The sequence below is a fragment of the Rhinatrema bivittatum genome, chromosome 14 (assembly GCF_901001135.1).
Source record: "Rhinatrema bivittatum chromosome 14, aRhiBiv1.1, whole genome shotgun sequence".
Taxonomy (NCBI): domain Eukaryota; kingdom Metazoa; phylum Chordata; class Amphibia; order Gymnophiona; family Rhinatrematidae; genus Rhinatrema; species Rhinatrema bivittatum.
In genome coordinates, this window is record NC_042628.1 from 70241855 (window position 1) to 70266031 (window position 24177).

The 24177-nt window shown below is 52.4% G+C and overlaps 1 protein-coding gene across 1 annotated transcript in view; it reads right to left on the reverse strand.

Moving 5' to 3' along the window:
• Window positions 1-10057: 10057 nt before the first annotated feature.
• ETFB (electron transfer flavoprotein subunit beta) overlaps window positions 10058-24177 on the reverse strand; it is a 52842-nt gene continuing 38722 nt past the window's right edge. The window contains exons 5-7 of the mRNA XM_029577039.1: window positions 23614-23772; window positions 18029-18210; window positions 10058-10288 (exon numbers count right to left, since the gene is read on the reverse strand). Coding sequence (XP_029432899.1) covers window positions 18040-18210; window positions 23614-23772 — 330 coding nt within the window. The 3' untranslated portion in view covers window positions 10058-10288; window positions 18029-18039. The remainder of the gene's footprint in view (window positions 10289-18028; window positions 18211-23613; window positions 23773-24177) is intronic.

Consider the following 24177-nt stretch of genomic DNA (forward strand, 5'->3'; position numbering starts at 1 on the left):
TATGATCTGTATCATGAATGTCGGTATAAAAAAGCACTAAATAAATAAATAAATAAATCTGGTCTCTTGTTCCAAAAATGTCTTCATGATTATCCCAGTGATGAGGCTAAACTGGCCCTGCTGATTCTCCTCTTATTATTAGGGAAGGCGATAAGCTGGGCTTGCTGCCTGTGGGGCCTGATCTAGGGAAGGTTTTGCCCTTGCAACCCAGCTTTTGACTTTGTCACACCTTGGGCACACATTTGTGCCCAAGGGGGGGTGCTGGTGTGTCTGTCTCTCCATTTCTAGAACCAAGCTCTGTCGTTCCCTCATATGAACTTGCACCTAGGGGCACTCACAGGTACCTGGCACCAGATTAAGTGCCATTTCCTGCCCTTGCACTCTGCCGCTGCAGTGCCTGCTCTTACACAACGCCAGCTCTCTCTGCTGCTCCAGTTCCAGTCCTTGCACAGCTCCAGCACCTACCTCTGCACTGCTGAAGTCAGCACTTACTGTCGTACAGCTTCAGCTCCAGTTCTTGCATCTATGAATCCAGCTCCGGCTGTCTTTATAGCTCCAGTGCCTGCTTCTGCACCGGGTGACTCCAGTGGCAATTGTCAGCACAGCTCTAGTGCCTGCTTCTGCACCAGTGAATTCAGCGTCAGCTCTCTATATAGTTCCAATTCCTGCTCCAATTGCCTCTGAGACTGCAATTGTTTCTTACCGTGCTCCAGATGCACCAAAGACTACTCCAACCATATCCCAAAGCAGGCAGCACACAGCTTGAGCATTCCAGTCCACTTCCACCAAGTAGTCCTGGAGCAGGCATTAAACCAAGAACCTAAGCAGTTACCCGAGCTTGGCAGTCACTGAGCAGGCTCGTGCATGGGACCTGTTTCCTGCTTTCAAGCAACAACACTGTCAATGAAGGAGCGACGATCCTGCACCATCATCCCCCAGGAATCTGCAGGCAGAAGCAAAGGCACTTAAATACAGGATTCCTGATATAGAAAGGAAAGCCAAAATACATTTACAGCATAGCCGCCCTTGGCCACAGATTGCTGAATGACGATTCTATTTTATGGATTAACACCGTCTTGTGGTTCTATAAACCTCCACATTCTCTTTCTTCAGCAAATAAACATCTATCACGCCGATACAGTAAAGTTCCCAGGGGAGCACCTGCTCTCCCGGGGCGCGATTCAGTAAACCAAAATATTTAAATGAGGGCCCGCGGTAAAAAGAGACGCTAGGGACATTAGCGCGTCCCTAGCGCCTCTTTTTGGACAGGAGCGGCAGCTGTCAGCGGGTTTGACAGCCGACGCTCAATTTTGCCGGCGTCTGTTCTCGAGCCCGCTGACAGCCACGGGTTCGGAAACCGGACGCCAGCAAAATTGAGCGTCCGGTTTTCAACTCGTGAGCCGCGGGCTGATTTAAAATTTTTTTTTTTAATTTTTAACTTTTGGGACCTCCGACTTAATATCGCCATGATATTAAGTCGGAGGGTGCACAGAAAAGCAGTTTTTACTGCTTTTCTGTGCACTTCCCCGGCGCCGGCAGAAATTAACGCCCACCTTTGGGTAGGCGCTAATTTCTGAAAGTAAAAGATGCGGCTTGGCTGCACATTTTACTTACTGAATCGCGCGGGAATACCTAATAGCACCCGCAACATGCATTTGCATGTTGCGGGCGCTATTAGTTTCGGGGGGGTTGGATGCGTTTTCGACACGCTATTACCCCTTACTGAATAAGGGCTAAAGCTAGCGCGTCCAAAACGCGCGTCCACTTGCGGGGTAACAGTGCGCTCCGCCGGAGCACACTGTACTGTATCGGCCTGTATGTGAGGTTCCATCCCCGAAAGCGGCCAATTTAGTGCTGGACCTGCTTGAAATCGAGAAGGCCAAGTACTTTGTAGTCTAAATAGCAGCGCCTGCCTTGTTTGGTTCCTGCTGTTTTTGATTTCTGCTTTTATTAATTTCTGGCCTGTATCACTGTGTTTTTCTATCATCCAGAGTCTCTTGCCTGTCTCTTTAAAATTTAATAGAGTTAATTAAATTAAATTAAATTAAATTAAATTAAAAAAAGGGGGCACCTAAGGCTTATTTATCCAGGCCTTTGATCTCGCCTCACCAAATCCAAACATGGCTGCGGAAATGTGACGCCCGTGTAGGACACTTCCAGCCTGTTCTGGGGGTTGTATTGTTTTGTTTTTATGATGTATGCAAACCATTGCAGTCCATCTCGAACCCAAGGTGTATCAGTGCCAAATAGAAATATTTTCACCTACATTCATTTCGATGTCCTGTGAGGATAGGGAACAGGACCCAGCACCCACAGACTTTTGCAAACACTGGTACCACGCAACACAATTTTGCAGGGAAAAAGGGTTCTTATTAAATTACCAGGCCGGCCCTCGCTCACGGCAGGCTGTTGGTTCAGAGGTGCCTGTGGTTGCCTCGTCTTCGTCTTCTCGTTTCTCTTTTGCTACAGCCATACCAAGTGCTGGGCATATACACATATGTGATCCTTCTTTACAGAGCTTGTAAGCCAGACAAATAATTGTGAAAATGGTTAAAAATCAACAAAGGATTCAACAGGGGCCCTGGGGAATATGTAGGAGGGCTCAGCTAACAAGGCTAGAGTCCTTCCTCAGGTAATTAATAAAGCTCAGCCTACTGCCACTCGATTAAGCTGCGTTATGTCTTTAAACATGGAAAATATTCAGAAACGTGGCGAGCAGAGCAGTTATCTGGCGGAAATTAGCCAGGTAACCTGTCACGGATATTTAGCTAGAGTCTCCCACTGACTATACTCGGTAAGTTTACCAGGATAACTTTAGACTGAACCGGCAATATGCTGAATACCAATAAAGCAGGTTAAGTTAAATAAAAGTACTCACAAGGCAGACAGGACTGATCCCCCGCCCATCCTAAACCCCATACGTTAAAAAAAACAAAACAAAACAAAACCAAAAAAGCAGCCCCATTCCATGGAGCAGCAATCCCAGCGCTCCATAATCTTTTTTTTTTTTTTTTTTTTTTTTTTTTTTAAAAGGCCCACAGGGTCATGACCCCACCTTGCTGCACTCCCCTGTGACTCCCACATCCCTGCATTTCTCCAACGACATCAAGCACAGCACCAGGTTTCTAAAGTTGTTTTACTTTCCCGACTACATTTAGGACTCACCGCGTATCAGCATGAGCCTGTTTTATCGGGCTGACAACTTAGCCAATAACTTGGGAGGCACTGCCCGCAGCAAGATTTCCGATTCCCGTGGCTTTGGCCAGCTAAGTGCCGAAAGTAGCCGACCAAAACTTTGGCACAAGATACCACGAGCCCTATGCTCAGCTACACTTTCAGCAAAAAAAAAAAAAGCTACGGTCTGACTTTTCTCCCAGGTCTTCCTCCCCTAACTACCTAACTTTGAATAGTCTGGTTTTTTTACCTTTTTATTTTAAACAAATAAGAGATAGTTATGTTGTTAAAGAACTCATTATTTCCACACCACTTCTCCGTCAAATCCGCACAGTCCAAGGCGTTACCCGATTAGCCAATGCAAGCCCCCCCAAAACAACCGTAACCTCATCAATACAAATATATACCACTTCCCCTCAAGTGAGTCGCTGCAAACCTCTTACCCCACAGCACTTGCCCTTAAGTAAGGCCAATATGGTGCCCATACGTTATCATACAGAAGCAACTTCTTCTGAAGTGCAAACGTCCTTTTCTCTATAACCACTGTATCATGCATCTGGTTGTACCTACGAGCAACTTGCGGCTGTGATTTCCAGGACGTGGAGATTGCGAACTACGCTGCATTTATGAAATGATCGCACAACTTACGCAGCGACCCGATTAACGACACACTAACCCACATCCCAAGCAAGCATCGGTGTGAGATAAACAGGGCCACCCAAAATGTCCCCAATTTGACCCTCCACCCTCCTCCAGAACCATCGCACAGCTCCAAACATTTATTTATTGGTTTTTGTAAACCGGTGTTCGATCTAGAATATCTCATCGGCTTACATTTCAATGAAAGTACAATCCATCTGCCCCACATTCCCTCCAACACAGTGATGACGAAAGTGGAGAGAAACTCAGAAAATATTGAGAACATCGATAAGTTCTCCTCATGAGTTTATACATGACCTCTACCGGTCGCTTACAGACAGAAACTGTGTATACTCTCTTCCAGATTCCTTTCCAGTCCCTTTCACCCAAATCCAATCCCATTGTCTTCTCGTTATCAAAATACCTCTGGTCGCTAATTGCAATAAACTAGCTAGAAGTTTGCCTGCTTTGTTGCCGTGCTCATAAAACTTTTGACGCATGAAATGCATGGCTCTTTCTATTATGTCCACCTGCAATAACTCAAGCTCCTGCCTTTTCATCACTGCTTCCAATTTTTAGACCCGGCTCTTTTATGGAACGTCTCCAACTGCGCGATCTCTCTTTCCAACAATTTTCCCTTCGCAATCTGAATCCGCTTACGATAGCTAGTATAACTCATTATCCTGCCCCGCTTTTAGTGTCTCCCATAGTACCATAGGGTTATATTTCTTTAAAGGATTTAACTTCTTCCCAATCATGTCCATAAAGTCCGACTTCCCCAGTACTGAGCCTCCAGGAGCATTCATTGGCAAAGCCTGCGAAACATTCATTGCAAGTTCAATGGGACTCTGGTCGACCCTCAGGGCCCTGCCCAGCAAGCACCCAGTACAGAGAAAAAGGTCTAAGTCTGTGACCATACGTCCCATGCACTGCTGAGCAATGAGTGAAATCCCTCCCACTAGGGTCTCTCTCTCTCCATATATCAACCAAGTCCAACCCCTGCCCCATTAGCTTCAGCCCTTTATTGTGCTCTCCTACCCCTTGCCGGGAGTTATGTACAGCGGGGCCCATGTATTCATGTCAGACCCCCCTCCCACTAGAATGGGGCATGAAGAAAATCCTGCCCCCTTAGTCCATGGCCCTGCCACCTGTTGTTCATAAAGAGCGCCTTCTATAAAACGTAACCTGCCCCCTGGATCTTTCAGTACCAAAGGCAGTGCATTATACATGAGTATGCACACTCCCTACTCCTGGAAGTGTAAGAGGCCTCGTGGACTCTCGTTTAGGCTTTCCATGCTCCTTAGCTGGTAAATGGGTCTCCTGCACTAAAGCAAGCCGGGTCGAGCACCTCTTCCAAAACTGTTTCCTCTCAACAGGTGAGCTCATGCCAGATGGACCTTAGGAGTAGCCGTTAACAATAGGCAGGAAATGCCACCGCAAGCCCAGGCATCCCAACGAGGCGCACATTAACTCCACCCTTAAGCAAAACTTCTGTACAGGTTAGAAGAGACTTGACCACGTCCTCCTTTACTCTATTTTGGTTGTCTAGGCCTCCCCCTTTTCCCCACTCCCTTGGGGCCAGATCTCTGCTGCTCTAAACCAACGTTGCCCCTCCTCTCCATGCCCTCTCCCAATCCTTGCCCCCTACCCTCCCCCCCCCCCCCCAACATACCTTTCCCTCCTCATCCACTCACCCAGCCCATCTTATTTGCCCTCTTACCCTTCCCTTCTCCCCCAAACCCCCTCTCTGCCCCCCCATCACAATTCCTCATCTCAAACAAACAGCAAGCAGATGAAGCGAGAGAGGCAGAAGCAAAACACGCATAAACGTTCTCGCCTCGCCTCGCCACACCACGGCAAACCACCGCAGCTGCAAGAAAGAGAAAATTAGGAGTAGCCTAGTGGTTAGAGCAGTGGCTATGAACCAGGGGACCAGGGTTCGAGTCCCACTGTCACTCCTTGTGACCTTGGGCAAGTCACTTTACCCTCCATTGCCTCAATTGCAAACAGATTATAAGCCCTCTGGGGATAGAGAAATCTATCTGCTTTGAAGTGCCTGAAAAAGTGTGAAATTAAATATCAATAAATAAAAATGACGTAAGAGAAACTGATGCTGCTGTGCCACGCCTGTTACTGCAGATGCGTGCGTGGCAGCCTTGTCTCAGCGCTGCTCTTCTGCCATCAGGACAGGCCCCCAGCCGCTGAAGAGTTAACAGAGATCTCCTGTACTGCCTCTAGTGCAAGTTTATCGAAATTTATTCAGTGACACACACAAGTCTGTTCATAATATTCCCACTCCCCCCCCACTCGAATAGACCTCTACAAAATGTCCCAACCACTACAGACAAAACCCCCAAAATAAAGGTATAGAAAGAGAGCAGCTTATTGATAACCCCCACTCCTGTTTCCTGGCTGTCATTTCTGTGATCCTGGCCCCGATCAATCCACACTCATTCCTCAGCGATTTCAGACTCAGGCCTCAGAAGAATCAGCTTCTCTCTGCTTCTTCCCCAGCCTTGTTCCACCTCCTCTGGTGTCTCAAAGGCTTTAGTTTATTATTAAGGAAAATGTGTAATCGTGTGGGGTACATCAAAGCAAACGGCACACCTCGTTGTCGTAGGGTTTTTTTTTTTTAACCACATCATAGCCCATTCTCTTCTTCTGTGTGGCCATAGGAAAGTCTTGGAAGATTAGCTTTCTGCTTTTGTGAAGGATTTCTCCCATCGCTCTCGTGTGCCTCGTCTGAGTATGCGCGGGCCTGCATAATCACCACGCACGGCTCCCTCCCGGAGCTGGAGCCGGCACACGTGCACGATGCCTCCTCTCCGGTTTTATGCGCCCACCGCCAGAGGACCTCCGGGATCCACCACTCCAAACGCCAGCGCGTCAGTTCCCTCCTCACCTTCTGAAAGCCCAACCAAGTGAATGTTGCGACGCCTTCTCCTACTTTTCCAAATCATCAGTTTTCGTCCATGGCCCCGGTAAGGAGCCGCTTTGAGCGATCCACCCTTTTGTCGAGCCTCTGTGAGAGACAGCTCCACGTTCTCCGCCTCAATCCATGCCGAGTTGTCTTGCACTCGGAGGCTACGAGCTCTGCCACCTTCTCAGCCACCTCACGGTTGATCGTAGCTGTAAGTTTTGAAGAGAAGGACTCGGACACGGCCCGCAGCTGTTTGGAGGTGTCTGCCAACATGGCAAGAGCAGGCCAGTCTTCACCGGCTCCCTGCTCCCTGCTGTGTGCAAACAACTTTGAACCGATCTGAGCCCGAAAGGCAGGCAGAGGTTTTGAATGCACTTCTCTGGACCTCTTTTGGGTTCCATTCTGTGAAGAAGTGCCAGAAACAACAGCAGATTTAGTGCCACAGGAGCATCAGCCACACGTGGTTTCCCTTTACCTTGTTTTATTATTATTTATGTATGTATTCTGTCCACCGCTTTGAGCTTTTTGCATAAGCGATTAAGTAAATCCTTAATAAAGATAAAGGGGACTGTTCGTTATGCATCTTTGGATTCTTACTGCTATGCCAAGTGTAAATTTGTTTGATTCAAATGGTATTGTCTTTTTAATGGCCTCGAGGCCATTCTTGGCTAACGGCAGGATATCACATGGCTATAAATAAATAAGCCGTCTCTGGACCTCTGTGTGTCATCTCATATTTGGAAACAAGCATGGACAAACCCAGCATGGTCATAATTGCTTATGTTAAAGGGCTGCTCCATGTGCATGGATGCTGCCAGCAAGATGACATCTGTACATAGGGCAGCCCAGGATACACCAGCGGGTTTGCACAAAGGAGGGAGCCACATCACTGGGCGACGTGGCTGGCTGGGCACAAGCAGTCGTGCACTGCGCCACGCACCCTGACTTCAGGCTTCCCGATATGCACTGAGGTTCTCAGATGCCCCCAGAGCGCATGGGCCAGGATAGGTGAGAGGATAAGAGGACTGGGCAGTGCCACTACTACCTCGATTCGACCACCCACCTTCTCTTGACGCGAGAATGCTGCTGTAGCTGACCACGAAGTGCAGCAAGGGCATAGTGTCAGGAGATAAGGAGCATTTGTTATGTTTGTTCACCTAGATTTGCTATGCTACAGGCCGATACAGTAAAAGTCGCGGGAGAGCTCCTGTGCGCGCGATTCAGTTAAAAAAAATATTCAAATTAGGGCCTGCGGTAAAAAGAGGCGCTAGGGACACTAGCGCGTCCCTAGCGCCTCTTTTTTGACAGGAGCGGTGGCTGTCAGCGGGTTTGACAGTCGACGCTCAATTTTGCCGGCGTCGGTTCTCAAATCCGCTGACAGCCATGGGTTCGGAAACCGGACGCCGGCAAAATTGAGCTTCTGGCTTTCAACCCGCAAGCCAATTTAAAAATTTTTTAAAAATTTTTTAAATTATTTTTAACTTCTGGGACCTCCGACTTAATATCGCCATGATATTAAGTCGGAGGGTGCACAGAAAAGCAGTTTTTACTGCTTTTCTGTGCACTTCCCCGGCGCCGGCAGGAATTAACGCCCACCTTTGGGTAGGCGCTAATTTCTGAAAGTAAAATGTGCGGCTTGGCTGCACATATTACTTTCTGGATCGCGCAGGACTAACTAATAGGCTCATCAACATGCATTTGCATGTTGATGAGCCTATTAGTTTCGGGGGGGGGGGGGGGGGGGGGGGTTGGACGCACGTTTTCGACCCCTTACTGAATAAGGGGTAAAGCTAGTGCGTTGAAAACGTGCGTCCAAACACAGGTTAACAGTGAGCTCCGCACTGTACTGTATCGGCCCGCTAGTGATTACTTGGCGTATACCTTCTTTGCACGCACTGTACTGTATCGGCCCGCTAGTGATTACTTGGCGTATACCTTCTTTGCACGCACTGTACTGTATCGGCCCGCTAGTGATTACTTGGCGTATACCTTCTTTGCACGCACTGTACTGTATCGGCCCGCTAGTGATTACTTGGCGTATACCTTCTTTGCACGCACTGTACTGTATCGGCCCGCTAGTGATTACTTGGCGTATACCTTCTTTGCATGCACTGTACTGTATCGGCCCGCTAGTGATTACTTGGCGTATACCTTCTTTGCACGCACTGTACTGTATCGGCCCGCTAGTGATTACTTGGCGTATACCTTCTTTGCACGCACTGTACTGTATCGGCCCGCTAGTGATTACTTGGCGTATACCTTCTTTGCACGCACTGTACTGTATCGGCCCGCTAGTGATTACTTGGCGTATATCTTCTTTGCACGCACTGTACTGTATCGGCCCGCTAGTGATTACTTGGCGTATACCTTCTTTGCACGCACTGTACTGTATCGGCCCGCTAGTGATTACTTGGCGTATACCTTCTTTGCTGTCCTTATTTGATTGTGCTGCATTCAATGTGATTTGGATGGGTATTAAGGGAATTGTATTTGTATCCAGTTTAATATTTATACTGATTGTTGCTGTTAGGCAAGACAGGAGTGGAACATCATCCTAAGAGAGCAGGGATAGATGGGAGAGGGTCTGTGCAAGCCCTAGGAGGGGGATTTCTTAACTGTTGCAGTATCAGTTGAAGGCGTCTCTGGTATGAGCAGCATGAAGCTGACACCAAGACCAGCTTTACCCCAGTGAGGCAACAGCCTGCTGATCCTCGGTGCGGTTGCTCAAAGTCTGTGGGGAGGGGGAAACAGTGTGCACATGGTTTGCGTTTAGGGGCTCAGTGGTGCTGAAAGGGCTAGGGAGGCGGTACGTGTGCAGGGTGGGTGGTGGCAGAGTTATGTGTAACGCGTTGTGCGCGACCTTAGGGGGTGAGTGATGGTGGCATGTGGAGTGTGTGTAGCACACGAGGGGGTGTGAGAAGTGGAGAAGAGATGTCAGTGCTGGCAGTGGGTGATTGAGGTAGGGAGTGGCCTGCCGGAGGTGCGTGTGTGCAGGGTGGGTGGTGGCAGTGTTATGTGTAACGCGTTGTGCGCGACCTTAGGGGGTGAGTGATGGTGGCTTGTGCAGTGTGTGTAGCACACGAGGGGGTGTGAGAGGTGGAGAAGAGATGTCAGTGCTGGCAGTGGGTGATTGAGGTAGGGAGGTCATGTGGGTGGGGAGTGGCTTGCCGGAGGTGCGTGTGTGCAGGTGTTCGGGGTGCGCACCGTGTGAGCGTTTCTCTCGTTTCACCCTTGGTCAATGCCAGCAACCATCGTACTCTGCCTTCAATGAACTCTAAAACCCCCCTCCCCTCAAAATATGAAAATAAAATTAGACGGCACCCCCCAGTTCTCCACAACATGAGAGAAGCGGTTCATTTATTTAAACAGACTGTCATTTACAAAGAAAGGCAAAAAAGGTTTTTACAAATCAGCAAGGTGCAGGAGTCAGCGCCATTCCCAGGCAGATTTCAGGAAGCCAGAGACGGCAGCCATCACAACTGGATGCTAACACAGGATCCCTCCCCTGACCTTCGCCACCCTCCAAAGGTCAAACAGCAGCAGCCGAAGGGGTATCTGGAACGGGAGACCACAAAGCAAATCACTCCTGAGCTGCCTGCCAGGAACCGGCTCAATATGGATCTCATCAAGACCCGAGACCCAAGTTCTTGGATTATGCAGAGCCTGCTTTAAACACTCATCTTCTGCATATAAATGGTTTGCATTATATTTCAGTTATGCTAGACCTCCTTACCTCCTTGTAATCCAATACTATATAATCGCAATGTTTATTGCAAATATCTCACATGCTATATCTGTTTATGCGTTACCTTATATTCACAATGTTCCTTGTAACTCTATATGTTATAATCTCAATGTTCCCTGTAAACCAATACGATGTGTAAACGGTTATCGGTATATAAAACCCACTAAATAAATAAATATTCTGTACGAGAGAGAGTGGCTGTGTCTCCTGCTAACAAGCAGCCCACGAGTAACAGAGGGAAGAGACAGGCACTGGGAGTTATCTTTCATTCTGCAGGGACAGAAGCAGAGATACCATGGAAATAACTCCGCACACCGTGCGATAGTGTCAAGGGAGATGTGTGTCCCTGATAATCCCCCGGGCCGGTATTTCACTGAGCTGTTATACGTCAGACCCGAGACAATGGCTCTCAGTGCTCATAACAACATTCTCAGCATTCTGCAGTGTAACACTAATTATGGTCAGCTAGATTTGTGCATTGCCTTTGATCCAACTACAAGTTTAATTACATCTACAGAAAGAGAGCAGGAATTCAGGAGAGGCTGGAAGGGCGGTGGGGGGCCTAGCAATGTGAGAATTCAAGACAACCCAGAAAAGGCACAGAACATCAGGAGGGTAGAGCTGAAGATCCAGCAGGGTCTGCAGTGTTACAGCACTGTGAGACGCCCCATCTGCCTCTCATATAGGAAAATTGGTTCTTACCTGCTAATTTACGTTCCTGAAGTACCACAGATCAGTCCAAACAAGTGGGTTTATTTGAGGCCCTGCTTCATAACCGACAGTGCCACCTGTAGTCCCTCATTCTTGACTTGTACCCAAGCCAGGACGTCCATCTTAACAAACCCCAATAAACCTTGGGCGACTGGAGATCTAAAGTTGGGGCCCCCTGTAAACTAGGCCCCCTTCACTTAACAAGACCATATACCAACTATGTCTAGATTTCATCACTCTGATCAAATCACATGCCAGCTCGATCAGCTTAGCCATCTCCAGAAGCGAGGAAGTCTTTCGTCAGAAGGGGACGGGTCACTGGACTGATCCATGGTACTTCAGAAATGAAAATTAGCAGGTAAGCACTAATTTTCCTTTCCTGTTCATACCCCGGATCAGTCCAGACGAGTGGGATGTACCCAAGCCCCTCTATTTTCGGTGGGAACCCAAAAGACCCACGTGCAAAACACTCTGCCCAAACATCCCCTCCTCTATGTGGTAATGTCTGGTGAAAGTGTGACGGGAAGACCACGTTGCTGCACGACAGATCTCCTGTGAAGAAATCAGTTCACTCCGCCCACGAGGTCGCCTGCGCCCTAGCGGAATGCGCTCGCAACTCCTCTGGCACCAGTCGGCCCTTGCAGATGTAAGCCAAAGCTATCGTCTCTTTTAACCAGCGAGCAATCGTGCCTTTGGAAGCCTTATTTCTCTTCTTCCCTCCACTGAATAGGACAAACAGATGATCCGATCTCTGAAAGGGATTTGACACTTTGAGATATCGCAAAAGAATACGACGCACATCCAATAAGTGAGGTTCTCTAGCCATCGAAGAATCGGGTGCCAAGTTTGAAAAGGTAGGAAGTTCGACCACCTGATTAAGGTGAAAAGAGGAGACTAAAAGGAAGGCAAAGAGACTCCATCATCCGAAAAACAGAGGAAAGGGTCCCTACATGACAACGCTTGCAGCTCAGAAATTTGCTTAGCTGAACAGATGGCCACAAGGACAACAGCCTTCAGGGTTAAATCCCTCAAAATAGGGCCAATACAGCACCCGAAGAACCAAATTCAAATTCCACGCCGGACAAATCTTCCACACTGGAGGACGCAGACGCTTTGCCCCTCTCAGGAAATGAGCCACATCCAGATGAGAACCCAGTGGTCTTCCCTGAATCCTACCATGCAGGGAACCCAAAGCTGCTACCTAGATCCAAAGGGAATTATACACTAACCCCTTAGATAACCTGCACTGCAGAAATTCCAAGATCTGCGGGACACCCGCTTCTAAGGACTGTACTTTATTCAGCAGACACCAGGATTCGAATACTCTCCACACCCAGACATAAGCCATTAAAGTGGAAGGCCTCCTTGCCTGAAGCAAAGTTGCAATCACTGGCTCCGAATATCCCTTCAAACGGAGCCGCTGCCTCTCAAAAGCCAGGCCGTTAGACAGAAGTGAGCCTCCCGATCTTAAAATACGGGACCTTGGTGAAGAGAGATGAGCCAAATGAATGGGTCCGTCTACCGCCAACGCAGCCACTCGGGTGCCACCAGATTCAGCCTGCCTGGATGAACCTCAATGCGCCGCGGCACCCATCCTACGAGCGGCCACCGAGGAAACACGTACAGCAAGAAGTGTGTCGGACATGGCTGAATGAGAGCGTTAATGCCCTCCAAACCGACCTCTCGTCTGCGATTGAAAAAGTGATCCATTTTCACATTTGTCGGAGTTGCCATGGGGTCTATCACTGGTTTGTCCCACCTCGCTTGCAGCAAGGCGAAGGCTTCTGCCGTCAACTCCCATTCCCCCAGATCCAGACGCTGTCTGCTCAGGAAGTCTACTTGAACGTTGTCCACTCTGGCCACATAAGAAGTATCTAGTCTCTCCAGATGATTCTCCACCTACCAAACAGCTCCTGCGCGTCCAACACCACCAGATGACTCTTCATACCACCCTTATCATTGATGTACGCTACGGACATCGCATTATCCGAGAACACTCACATTGATTTGCCCTGAACGAACGGGAAGGAATGCCAACAAGGCCTTGCGCACTGCCCTGGTTTCCAGTCGATTGATCGGCCAAGCCGCCTCCTCTAGCAACCACTGAACCTGGGCTGATTTCTCCCGACAAATTTCCCCCCATCCAGAGAGGCTGGCATCCATGGTTACCAGTACCCAGCCGAATATTCCCAAATCCATTCCCTTCTTGAGACTGTGCCATGACAGCCACCATAAGAGACTGGACCTGGCCTCCTCTGGCAATGGTAAAGGAAGCTGAAATTCCTCAGACAGCGGATCCCACCAGGATAACAGAGCTTCCTGTAGAGGACACATGGCACTAAATCCAGCGTAGAAGCCATGGACCTCAGGACCTGCAGGTAGTCCCAGACCTTGGGCACCACTATGCTGCACAACCAAAGAACCTGACTCTGAAGCTTGAGGACTATCTCCGAAGTCAGGAACACCTTCTCCAGTCGGGTATCGAAGCAAGCACCCAGTATTGAATTGGCTTCAGATGACTTTGGGCTGGGTGACAATCTCGCAATGTCCCCAGAAGCTGGAGAACCTGCTGGTCTGAATGACCACACTCTCTCTCTGTCTTTGCTCAAATCAGTCAATCATCCAAGTACGGGTGTACCAGTATGCCCTCCTTCGTGAGAGCCGCTGCCACTACTACCATCACCTTTGTGAATGTGTGTGGCGCCATCACCAACCCAAAGGGAAGAGCTCGAAACTGGAAATGCTCTCCCATAACCATGAATCTCAGAAACCACTGATGTTCAGGTCGAATAGGGATATGAAGGTAGGCCTCTGACAGATCCAGTAATGCTAGAAACTCCTCTTGCGCACCTCCGCTATCACTCTGTGCAGCATCTCCATCCAAAACCGTGGCACCCAGAGGGCAGCATTCACCTTCTGCAGATCGAGAATGGGCCGAAAGGTCCCTTCCTTTTTTGGCACCATGAAATATACTGAATACCTTCCCTGTCCCCTCTCCTGAGGTGTAAGCGCTGGAGTGTATACTGCACCGCCTCCCGCTTCCTCCAGGAGACGCAGTGGGAAACTACAAAGGTGTTCCTGAGCGGCTGAGAAAATTCTAAGGCGTAACCATCTCTTACCACCTCCAGGATTCACCAGTCCGATGTTATTCTGGTCCACTCCTTGTAAAAAGAGCCTCCCTCTGACAGCCTCCTGAGAGGAGTGGACCTTCACTCCCTTCATTGTCCAACCGTACCTCCTTGGGACCCACTGTCCCTTGAGGACCTGCGCCGATTCCAAAAGGGCTGCTGTCTGCCTGAATTCTGTTTCTGCGAAGCTTGAGCAGGGGCTCTGCCCTCTCGAAACCTCCTAGCCTCTTGAAAATGGGCACGTGGCGGAAAGGACTTCCTAGAATCCTGCTTGTCTTCAGGCAACTTCTTGCCTTTCGGTTCTCCCAGCTGCTTCACGAGATTTTCCAAAATCTTCCCGAAGAGGAGCTTCCCTGTGAAAGGGAGGTCTGACAGCTGGGCCTTAGACCACACATCAGCCGACCAATTTCGCAGCCACAAGAGCCTTTGCGCCGCCACTGCCGAGCCCATACTCCTGGCAGAGGTCTGGACCACGTCATACAGAGCCTCGGCCACGTAGGCCACTCCCGCTTCTAAACGGGCTGCCTGCGCCGCCTCAGATGCCGTTCCTGAATGCTTGTTATGCACCTTCTGCATCCAGGACAAACAGGCTCTCTGACTCGGACTTCCGCACACCACCGCTCGAAGGGCCAGAGCTGAGACTTCAAAAGGCCGCTTGAGCAGAGTCTCCAGCTTCCTATCCTGGAGATCCTCGAGAGCCGCTGCTCCCTTCGCCGGGGTGGTAGTCTTCTTAGTAACCGCTGAAACGGCTGCATTCACCTTGGGAATTTTCCTTAACTCCAAGGTCTGCTCCGGCAAGGGATATAACTTCCCCCTAGCTCTCACGACCTTCAGGCCCCCATTGGGAGATTCCCACTCGCGATCCACGGAAAAGTGGTAGGGGGGCCCTGCAATGCCTCCAGGAGCAGATTCACTCCTTCCTTGTCCAAGTCTTCCTGGACGTCTTTAGTGCCGAGCTCCTCCAGCACCTGGGAATCAATGGACCCAATTCCTCTCTCCAGGACAGCTCGACCACAAGCAGGTCATCTCCTTCCGTTACCGGAATCCCTTCCAGATCCTGCTTGGGATCCCCCGTCTAATGAATCTTGGTCCAGGTGCTGTCTCAGATCTCCCAGGGCACTAACAGGATACTTGTCTGGTGCCACCGGGTCCCCTTGAAGCTGCTCAGGATCATCCAGGATATCAGACGAATCGCCCTCCTCTGGGGCTCGCCCGAGACCCAGAATCTGCAGGATCCCTCCTCACTCCACAGGCTCTCTAGCTCTCTTGGCCGTCTGGGACTTCCTAGGCAAAGGCCTCTTTGCCCCTAACTCCTTCCTAGCTAAATAGGCCTTATGAAGGAGAAGCACAAAACCCATGGAAAAGGCCTCCGGGACCGAGGAGGAAGAGTCCTGATAGACACCTCCCGAGCCCAATCCCATCCTCTGCCATCAGCAGGGTCCTTTTCCCACAGGAAAAAGCATGGGAGGGGAATCCCGGGGCTCAGAAATGGCAGCCTGTATTTCTGCATGTGCTGCCAAAATGGCCGCCGGCTCCTACCCCCCCCCCCCCAGAGCCTCAGGAGCCAACCCAGCCACCTGCACTTTTTCACCGGTCCTGCCAAGGTCCCGGCCCCCCCGAAGCGCAATCACGGCAAAACGAGGCCACATGGAGGCAAGAGTGCCTCAGCCCGCAGCAAAGTCTGCCATGCTGCGCGAGAGCCGGATGTCGGGGCAGTCGGGCCTGCACACGAGATCAGGCCTAAAAATAAACGAAGCAGCAGTGATCACACCGATCCGCTGTCCGGGTGCTGAAATACAGCACTACCTAACCCTGATAAAGGCCCGCGCTCTCCTGTCTGCCTCCCAGCAGAGAAAAAAAATCTCACCTGCTCCTCAGGCCTGCACACTGCTGTAAGCCTCCCGGTCTCTGGGTTTTTTGTTTTTTTTAAAGAAACAGGGCTTAAATGAAAAACAGGAGGGAAAGATTACTCCCCTCCTTCTGGAGGCTGAGGAACCAGGCACACAGAGAGCGAAGGGCTTAGAGGGGGGAGAGGGAACCAGGGCTCCTGGCTATCTACACCCCCTGGCAAAAAAAGGGCCGAGTCGTGACAGGGATTGCCAACCCCCTGCTCTACCCGAGGGATGGCCCACGAAGGAACCTAACTCCTCAGGGAGCTGAATCCTCTTTTTTTTTTTTTTTTTAAACACCTCCAGACTGCAGGTTTGCACCTCTCCAATCTGCTGGAGACAGAGAAATACTGAGGGGCTGCAGGTGGCACTCTCGGTTATGTGGCAGTGCCTCAAAGTTTTGTTCTCTGCCTCCATCTGCTGGTAGGGATGCAAAAACCCACTCGTCTGGACTGATCTGAGGCTCCAACAGGAAACTATAATTCTTTAAATTGCTACACAAGTCAGTCAGGAGTCTTAAGAGGTTCCTCTCTTGGTTTAACCCTCTGTCTCCTCACAGCCTTTCCTTTCTGGAAACCCCTGCAAGTTCTATACTATTGCACTATACAACTGAAGGAGTGCGGTCTAGTTCTATACTATTGCACTATACAACTGAAGGAGTGCGGTCTAGTTCTATACTATTGCACTATACAACTGAAGGAGTGCGGTCTAGTTCTATACTATTGCACTATACAACTGAAGGAGTGCGGTCTAGTTCTATACTATTGCACTATACAACTGAAGGAGTGCGGTCTAGTTCTATACTATTGCACTATACAACTGAAGGAGTGCGGTCTAGTTCTATACTATTGCACTATACAACTGAAGGAGTGCGGTCTAGTTCTATACTATTGCACTATACAACTGAAGGAGTGCGGTCTAGTTCTATACTATTGCACTATACAACTGAAGGAGTGCGGTCTAGTTCTATACTATTGCACTATACAACTGAAGGAGTGCGGTCTAGTTCTATACTATTGCACTATACAACTGAAGGAGTGCAGTCTAGCTCGGTCTAAACATCATTTTGCTGTTTTAAAAGCAGCAATCGCCCTGATTTTCTAACTTGCAGCTTACTGTGCTCCAAAGGTCCGAGGAAGCCCTCACCTTTGCAACGGAAAATCCGGAGCGAGCAGGGCCTGAACGCAGCAGGCCGAGGGCAGACCTGACCTCCCAAGGAGCGGAGCTAGAGTGCCAGCGTACAGCACTGACAAGTGGCTTTTTGCAGCTGTTTATCATTTAATTAGCCAATCCGTTAATTAGACAGAGTAACTGTCAGCATTAAATTCACTGAATCTTGCAAGTGTTAGAGATAATTAATGTTGTGTCAGTATTACTGTTTGTAGCTGCGAAAGTGAAGTAGTGAAGAATCAGGCTCGCCCTATGGGTTAAACCCCGTGGAGGGAGGGGAGAAGAGGGTACCCGACACAGGCCTCTCTGCTCAGGGACAGCAACGCATGCATGCATACATGCCCCATAGGACACTGCGTCACACAGGTCAGAAAAGAAGCCGCCTTGGGTAGGTGCATGGTAACGAAGGAGCTATTAGGGGGTGATGCTCAAAGCTGTTTCTGCGGATAAAACCTGGTTTTATGCACCTCGACGGCTGTTCTAAAACTGGCTCGCGTTCAGCAATCCAATTTCATGCATGGACGGGGGGGAGTTGAGATGTGCATGCATGCTTACAGATCGTAAAAGGGGCGGGCGGAAGATGCCCTGTGCAAGTTCTGCCCTGGTTGGAGCGGGCCAATTACGCGAGGGTTTGCAAAGTGAAATCTCTCACCAGCGAGAAGGTCAGACCCTGCCAATCTCCTTCAGCTTGGCCACCAAGTCCCCGCTGGTCTCCACCTTCACACCAGCCTGGCGCTGAGGGGGCTCTTCCACACTCAGGATCTGCACCCGTGAGGTCAGGGTCACGCCAAGGTCGGAGGGCTTCACCAATTCAATCTTCTTTTTTTTTGCTTTCTTAGGGGCAACAAAGTACAGAAGTGAATACACAAGTCAGCAACAGCGGAAGTAATAAGGAGAGAGGCACAGGGTCACAGAGTCTATCACCGCTGGGACTAGATGGATCAGAGACCGGGCACAGAGATACAGGGCCCGTCATCTCTAGGACTGGAGAACTCAGGGGACAGGCACAGGGATACAGAGCCCATTTCCTCAAGGGCTCAGGGGACAGGTACAGGGATACAGAGCCATCGCCTCTAGGGCTGGTCAGCTCAGGGGACGGGCACAGGGATACAGAGCCATCGCCTCTAGGGCTGGTCAGCTCAGGGGACAGGCACAGGGATACAGAGCCATCGCCTCTAGGGCTGGTCAGCTCAGGGGACAGGCACAGGGATACAGAGCCATCGCCTCTAGGGCTGGTCAGCTCAGGGGACAGGCACAGGGATACAGAGCCATCACCTCTAGGGCTGGTCAGCTCAGTGGACGGGCACAGGGATACAGAGCCATCGCCTCTAGGACTGGTCAGCTCAGGGGACGGGCACAGGGATACAGAGCCATCGCCTCTAGGGCTGGTCAGCTCAGGGGACGGGCACAGGGATACAGAGCCATCGCCTCTAGGACTGGTCAGCTCAGGGGACGGGCACAGGGATACAGAGCCATCACCTCTAGGGCTGGTCAGCTCAGGGGACGGGCACAGGGATACAGAGCCATCGCCTCTAGGACTGGTCAGCTCAGGGGACGGGCACAGGGATACAGAGCCATCGCCTCTAGGGCTGGTCAGCTCAGGGGACGGGCACAGGGATACAGAGCCATCGCCTCTAGGGCTGGTCAGCTCAGGGGACGGGCACAGGGATACAGAGTCCATCGCCTCTAGGACTGGTCAGCTCATGGGACTGGCACAGGGATACAGAGCCATCGCCTCTAGGACTGGTCAGCTCAGGGGACGGGCACAGGGATACAGAGCCATCACCTCTAGGGCTGGTCAGCTCAGGGGACTGGCACAGGGATACAGAGCCATCGCCTCTAGGACTGGTCAGCTCAGGGGACAGGCACAGGGATACAGAGCCCATCGCCTCTAGGACTGGTCAGCTCAGGGGACAGGCACAGGGATACAGAGCCATCACCTCTAGGACTGGTCAGCTCAGGGGACAGGCACAGGGATACAGAGCCATCACCTCTAGGACTGGTCAGCTCAGGGGACTGGCACAGGGATACAGAGCCATCACCTCTAGGGCTGGTCAGCTCAGGGGACAGGCACAGGGATACAGAGCCATCACCTCTAGGGCTGGACAGCTCAGGGGACAGGCACAGGGATACAGAGTCCATCGCCTCTAGGACTGGTCAGCTCAGGGGACAGGCACAGGGATACAGAGCCCATTTCCTTAAGGGCTCAGGGGACAGGCACAGGGATACAGAGCCATCGCCTCTAGGACTGGTCAGCTCAGGGGACAGGCACAGGGATACAGAGCCATCACCTCTAGGGCTGGTCAGCTCAGGGGACTGGCACAGGGATACAGAGCCATCGCCTCTAGGACTGGTCAGCTCAGGGGACAGGCACAGGGATACAGAGCCCATCGCCTCTAGGACTGGTCAGCTCAGGGGACAGGCACAGGGATACAGAGCCATCACCTCTAGGACTGGTCAGCTCAGGGGACAGGCACAGGGATACAGAGCCATCACCTCTAGGACTGGTCAGCTCAGGGGACTGGCACAGGGATACAGAGCCATCACCTCTAGGGCTGGTCAGCTCAGGGGACAGGCACAGGGATACAGAGCCATCACCTCTAGGACTGGTCAGCTCAGGGGACTGGCACAGGGATACAGAGCCATCACCTCTAGGGCTGGACAGCTCAGGGGACAGGCACAGGGATACAGAGTCCATCGCCTCTAGGACTGGTCAGCTCAGGGGACAGGCACAGGGATACAGAGTCCATCGCCTCTAGGACTGGTCAGCTCAGGGGACAGGCACAGGGATACAGAGCCCATTTCCTTAAGGGCTCAGGGGACAGGCACAGGGATACAGAGCCATCACCTCTAGGGCTGGACAGCTCAGGGGACAGGCACAGGGATACAGAGTCCATCGCCTCTAGGACTGGTCAGCTCAGGGGACGGGCACAGGGATACAGAGCCATCGCCTCTAGGACTGGTCAGCTCAGGGGACAGGCACAGGGATACAGAGCCATCGCCTCTAGGACTGGTCAGCTCAGGGGACAGGCACAGGGATACAGAGCCATCGCCTCTAGGACTGGTCAGCTCAGGGGACAGGCACAGGGATACAGAGCCATCGCCTCTAGGACTGGTCAGCTCAGGGGACGGGCACAGGGATACAGAGCCATCGCCTCTAGGACTGGTCAGCTCAGGGGACAGGCACAGGGATACAGAGCCATCGCCTCTAGGGCTGGACAGCTCAGGGGACTGGCACAGGGATACAGAGCCATCACCTCTAGGACTGGTCAGCTCAGGGGACTGGCACAGGGATACAGAGCCATCGCCTCTAGGGCTGGACAGCTCAGGGGACTGGCACAGGGATACAGAGCCATCACCTCTAGGACTGGTCAGCTCAGGGGACAGGCACAGGGATACAGAGCCATCGCCTCTAGGACTGGTCAGCTCAGGGGACTGGCACAGGGATACAGAGCCATCGCCTCTAGGGCTGGTCAGCTCAGGGGACTGGCACAGGGATACAGAGCCATCGCCTCTAGGGCTGGACAGCTCAGGGGACTGGCACAGGGATACAGAGCCATCGCCTCTAGGACTGGTCAGCTCAGGGGACAGGCACAGGGATACAGAGCCCATCGCCTCTAGGACTGGTCAGCTCAGGGGACAGGCACAGGGATACAGAGCCATCACCTCTAGGGCTGGTCAGCTCAGGGGACGGGCACAGGGATACAGAGCCATCGCCTCTAGGACTGGTCAGCTCAGGGGACAGGCACAGGGATACAGAGCCATCACCTCTAGGGCTGGTCAGCTCAGGGGACTGGCACAGGGATACAGAGCCATCGCCTCTAGGGCTGGTCAGCTCAGGGGACAGGCACAGGGATACAGAGCCATCACCTCTAGGACTGGTCAGCTCAGGGGACGGGCACAGGGATACAGAGCCATCGCCTCTAGGGCTGGTCAGCTCAGGGGACAGGCACAGGGATACAGAGCCATCGCCTCTAGGGCTGGACAGCTCAGGGGACAGGCACAGGGATACAGAGCCATCACCTCTAGGGCTGGTCAGCTCAGGGGACAGGCACAGGGATACAGAGCCATCGCCTCTAGGGCTGGTCAGCTCAGTGGACGGGCACAGGGATACAGAGCCATCGCCTCTAGGGCTGGACAGCTCAGGGGACAGGCACAGGGATACAGAGCCATCGCCTCTAGGGCTGGAGAGCTCAGGGGACAGGCACAGGGATACAGAGCCATCACCTCTAGGGCTGGACAGCTCAGGGGACTGGCACAGGGATACAGAGCCATCGCCTCTAGGGCTGGTCAGCTCAGGGGACAGGCACAGGGATACAGAGCCATCACCTCTAGGGCTGGTCAGCTCAGGGGACAGGCACAGGGATACAGAGCCATCGCCTCTAGGACTGGTCAGCTCAGGGGACAGGCACAGGGATACAGAGCCCATCGCCTCTAGGGCTGGTCAGCTCAGGGGACGGGCACAGGGATACAGAGCCATCGCCTCTAGGACTGGTCAGCTCAGGGGACAGGCACAGGGATACAGAGCCCATCGCCTCTAGGACTGGTCAGCTCAGGGGACAGGCACAGGGATACAGAGCCATCACCTCTAGGGCTGGTCAGCTCAGGGGACAGGCACAGGGATACAGAGCCATCACCTCTAGGACTGGTCAGCTCAGGGGACAGGCACAGGGATACAGAGCCATCACCTCTAGGGCTGGTCAGCTCAGGGGACTGGCACAGGGATACAGAGCCATCGCCTCTAGGGCTGGTCAGCTCAGGGGACAGGCACAGGGATACAGAGCCATCACCTCTAGGGCTGGACAGCTCAGGGGACAGGCACAGGGATACAGAGCCCATCACCTCTAGGCTGGTCAGCTCAGGGGACAGGCACAGGGATACAGAGCCATCACCTCTAGGGCTGGACAGCTCAGGGGACAGGCACAGGGATACAGAGCCATCACCTCTAGGGCTGGACAGCTCAGGGGACAGGCACAGGGATTCAGAGTCCATCGCCTCTAGGGCTGGTCAGCTCAGGGGACAGGCACAGGGATTCAGAGTCCATCACCTCTAGGGCTGGACAGCTCAGGGGACTGGCACAGGGATACAGAGCCATCGCCTCTAGGGCTGGTCAGCTCAGGGGACAGGCACAGGGATTCAGAGTCCATCGCCTCTAGGACTGGTCAGCTCAGGGGACAGGCACAGGGATACAGAGCCATCACCTCTAGGGCTGGTCAGCTCAGGGGACGGGCACAGGGATACAGAGCCATCACCTCTAGGGCTGGTCAGCTCAGGGGACGGGCACAGGGATACAGAGCCATCGCCTCTAGGGCTGGTCAGCTCAGTGGACGGGCACAGGGATACAGAGCCATCGCCTCTAGGGCTGGTCAGCTCAGGGGACGGGCACAGGGATACAGAGCCATCGCCTCTAGGGCTGGAGAGCTCAGGGGACGGGCACAGGGATACAGAGCCATCGCCTCTAGGGCTGGTCAGCTCAGGGGACGGGCACAGGGATACAGAGCCATCGCCTCTAGGGCTGGTCAGCTCAGGGGACAGGCACGGGGATACAGAGCCATCACCTCTAGGGCTGGTCAGCTCAGTGGACGGGCACAGGGATACAGAGCCATCACCTCTAGGGCTGGAGAGCTCAGGGGACGGGCACAGGGATACAGAGCCATCGCCTCTAGGACTGGTCAGCTCAGGGGACGGGCACAGGGATACAGAGCCATCGCCTCTAGGGCTGGAGAGCTCAGGGGACGGGCACAGGGATACAGAGCCATCGCCTCTAGGGCTGGTCAGCTCAGGGGACAGGCACAGGGATACAGAGCCATCGCCTCTAGGGCTGGTCAGCTCAGGGGACGGGCACAGGGATACAGAGCCATCACCTCTAGGGCTGGTCAGCTCAGGGGACGGGCACAGGGATACAGAGCCATCGCCTCTAGGGCTGGAGAGCTCAGGGGACGGGCACAGGGATACAGAGCCCATTGCCTCGAGGGCTTAGGGGACAGGCACAGGGATACAGAGCCCATTGCCTCGAGGGCTCAGGGGACAGGCACAGGGATACAGAGCTATCACCTCTAGGGCTGGTCAGCTCAGGGTACGGGCACAGGGATACAGAGCCATCGCCTCTAGGGCTGGACAGCTCAGGGGACAGGCACAGGGATACAGAGCCTGTCACCTCTAGGGCTGGAGGGCTCAGTCGATAGCACTAGTCTTATGCAGTAACCCAACCCGTCCTCCCTCACACTCCAGACTGACCATGATGTTGGGTAATGTGGCATAGCGTGGCTCATTCAGACGCAGGTCGGCCGTCACCACTGCTGGCAGCTTTATTCTGATTGTCTCCAGCCCACCATCGATCTCCCGCAGAATCTTCAGCTTCTCCCCTTCCACCGTCAGTTCTGAGGCAAACGTCCCCTGTGGGCAGAGCGCACCGAAAGGAAAGAATCAGAGCCAGGCAGGGCTGCACCGAAAGGGCCTCTCCGAGGACAGCAAAGCAGGATCAAGGGAGAAGAGCAAAAAGCCAAGAGGAACAGTGGGTCACAGGAAGAGGAATAAAGAGAGGAGGAGAGGGAAACAGAAGAGAAGAGTGAAACCTGGTAAGAATGGACAGGGGGGAGGGAGGGACCTCTGCAGGCCATCAGCAGAGTGGTTCTCTCTCACAGCATAAGAAAGGGAACGTCTGCTCATTATCCGCCTTCCCCCCTCCACAATTCAAACGGCAGGCCCGGATGGCGACAACTGCTCTTGCAGCCGTTCTTCAGGTGGCGCTGCCCAGGATCAAGCCGTTGCCTCCATGGCAGACCCGATCCCAGCCACACC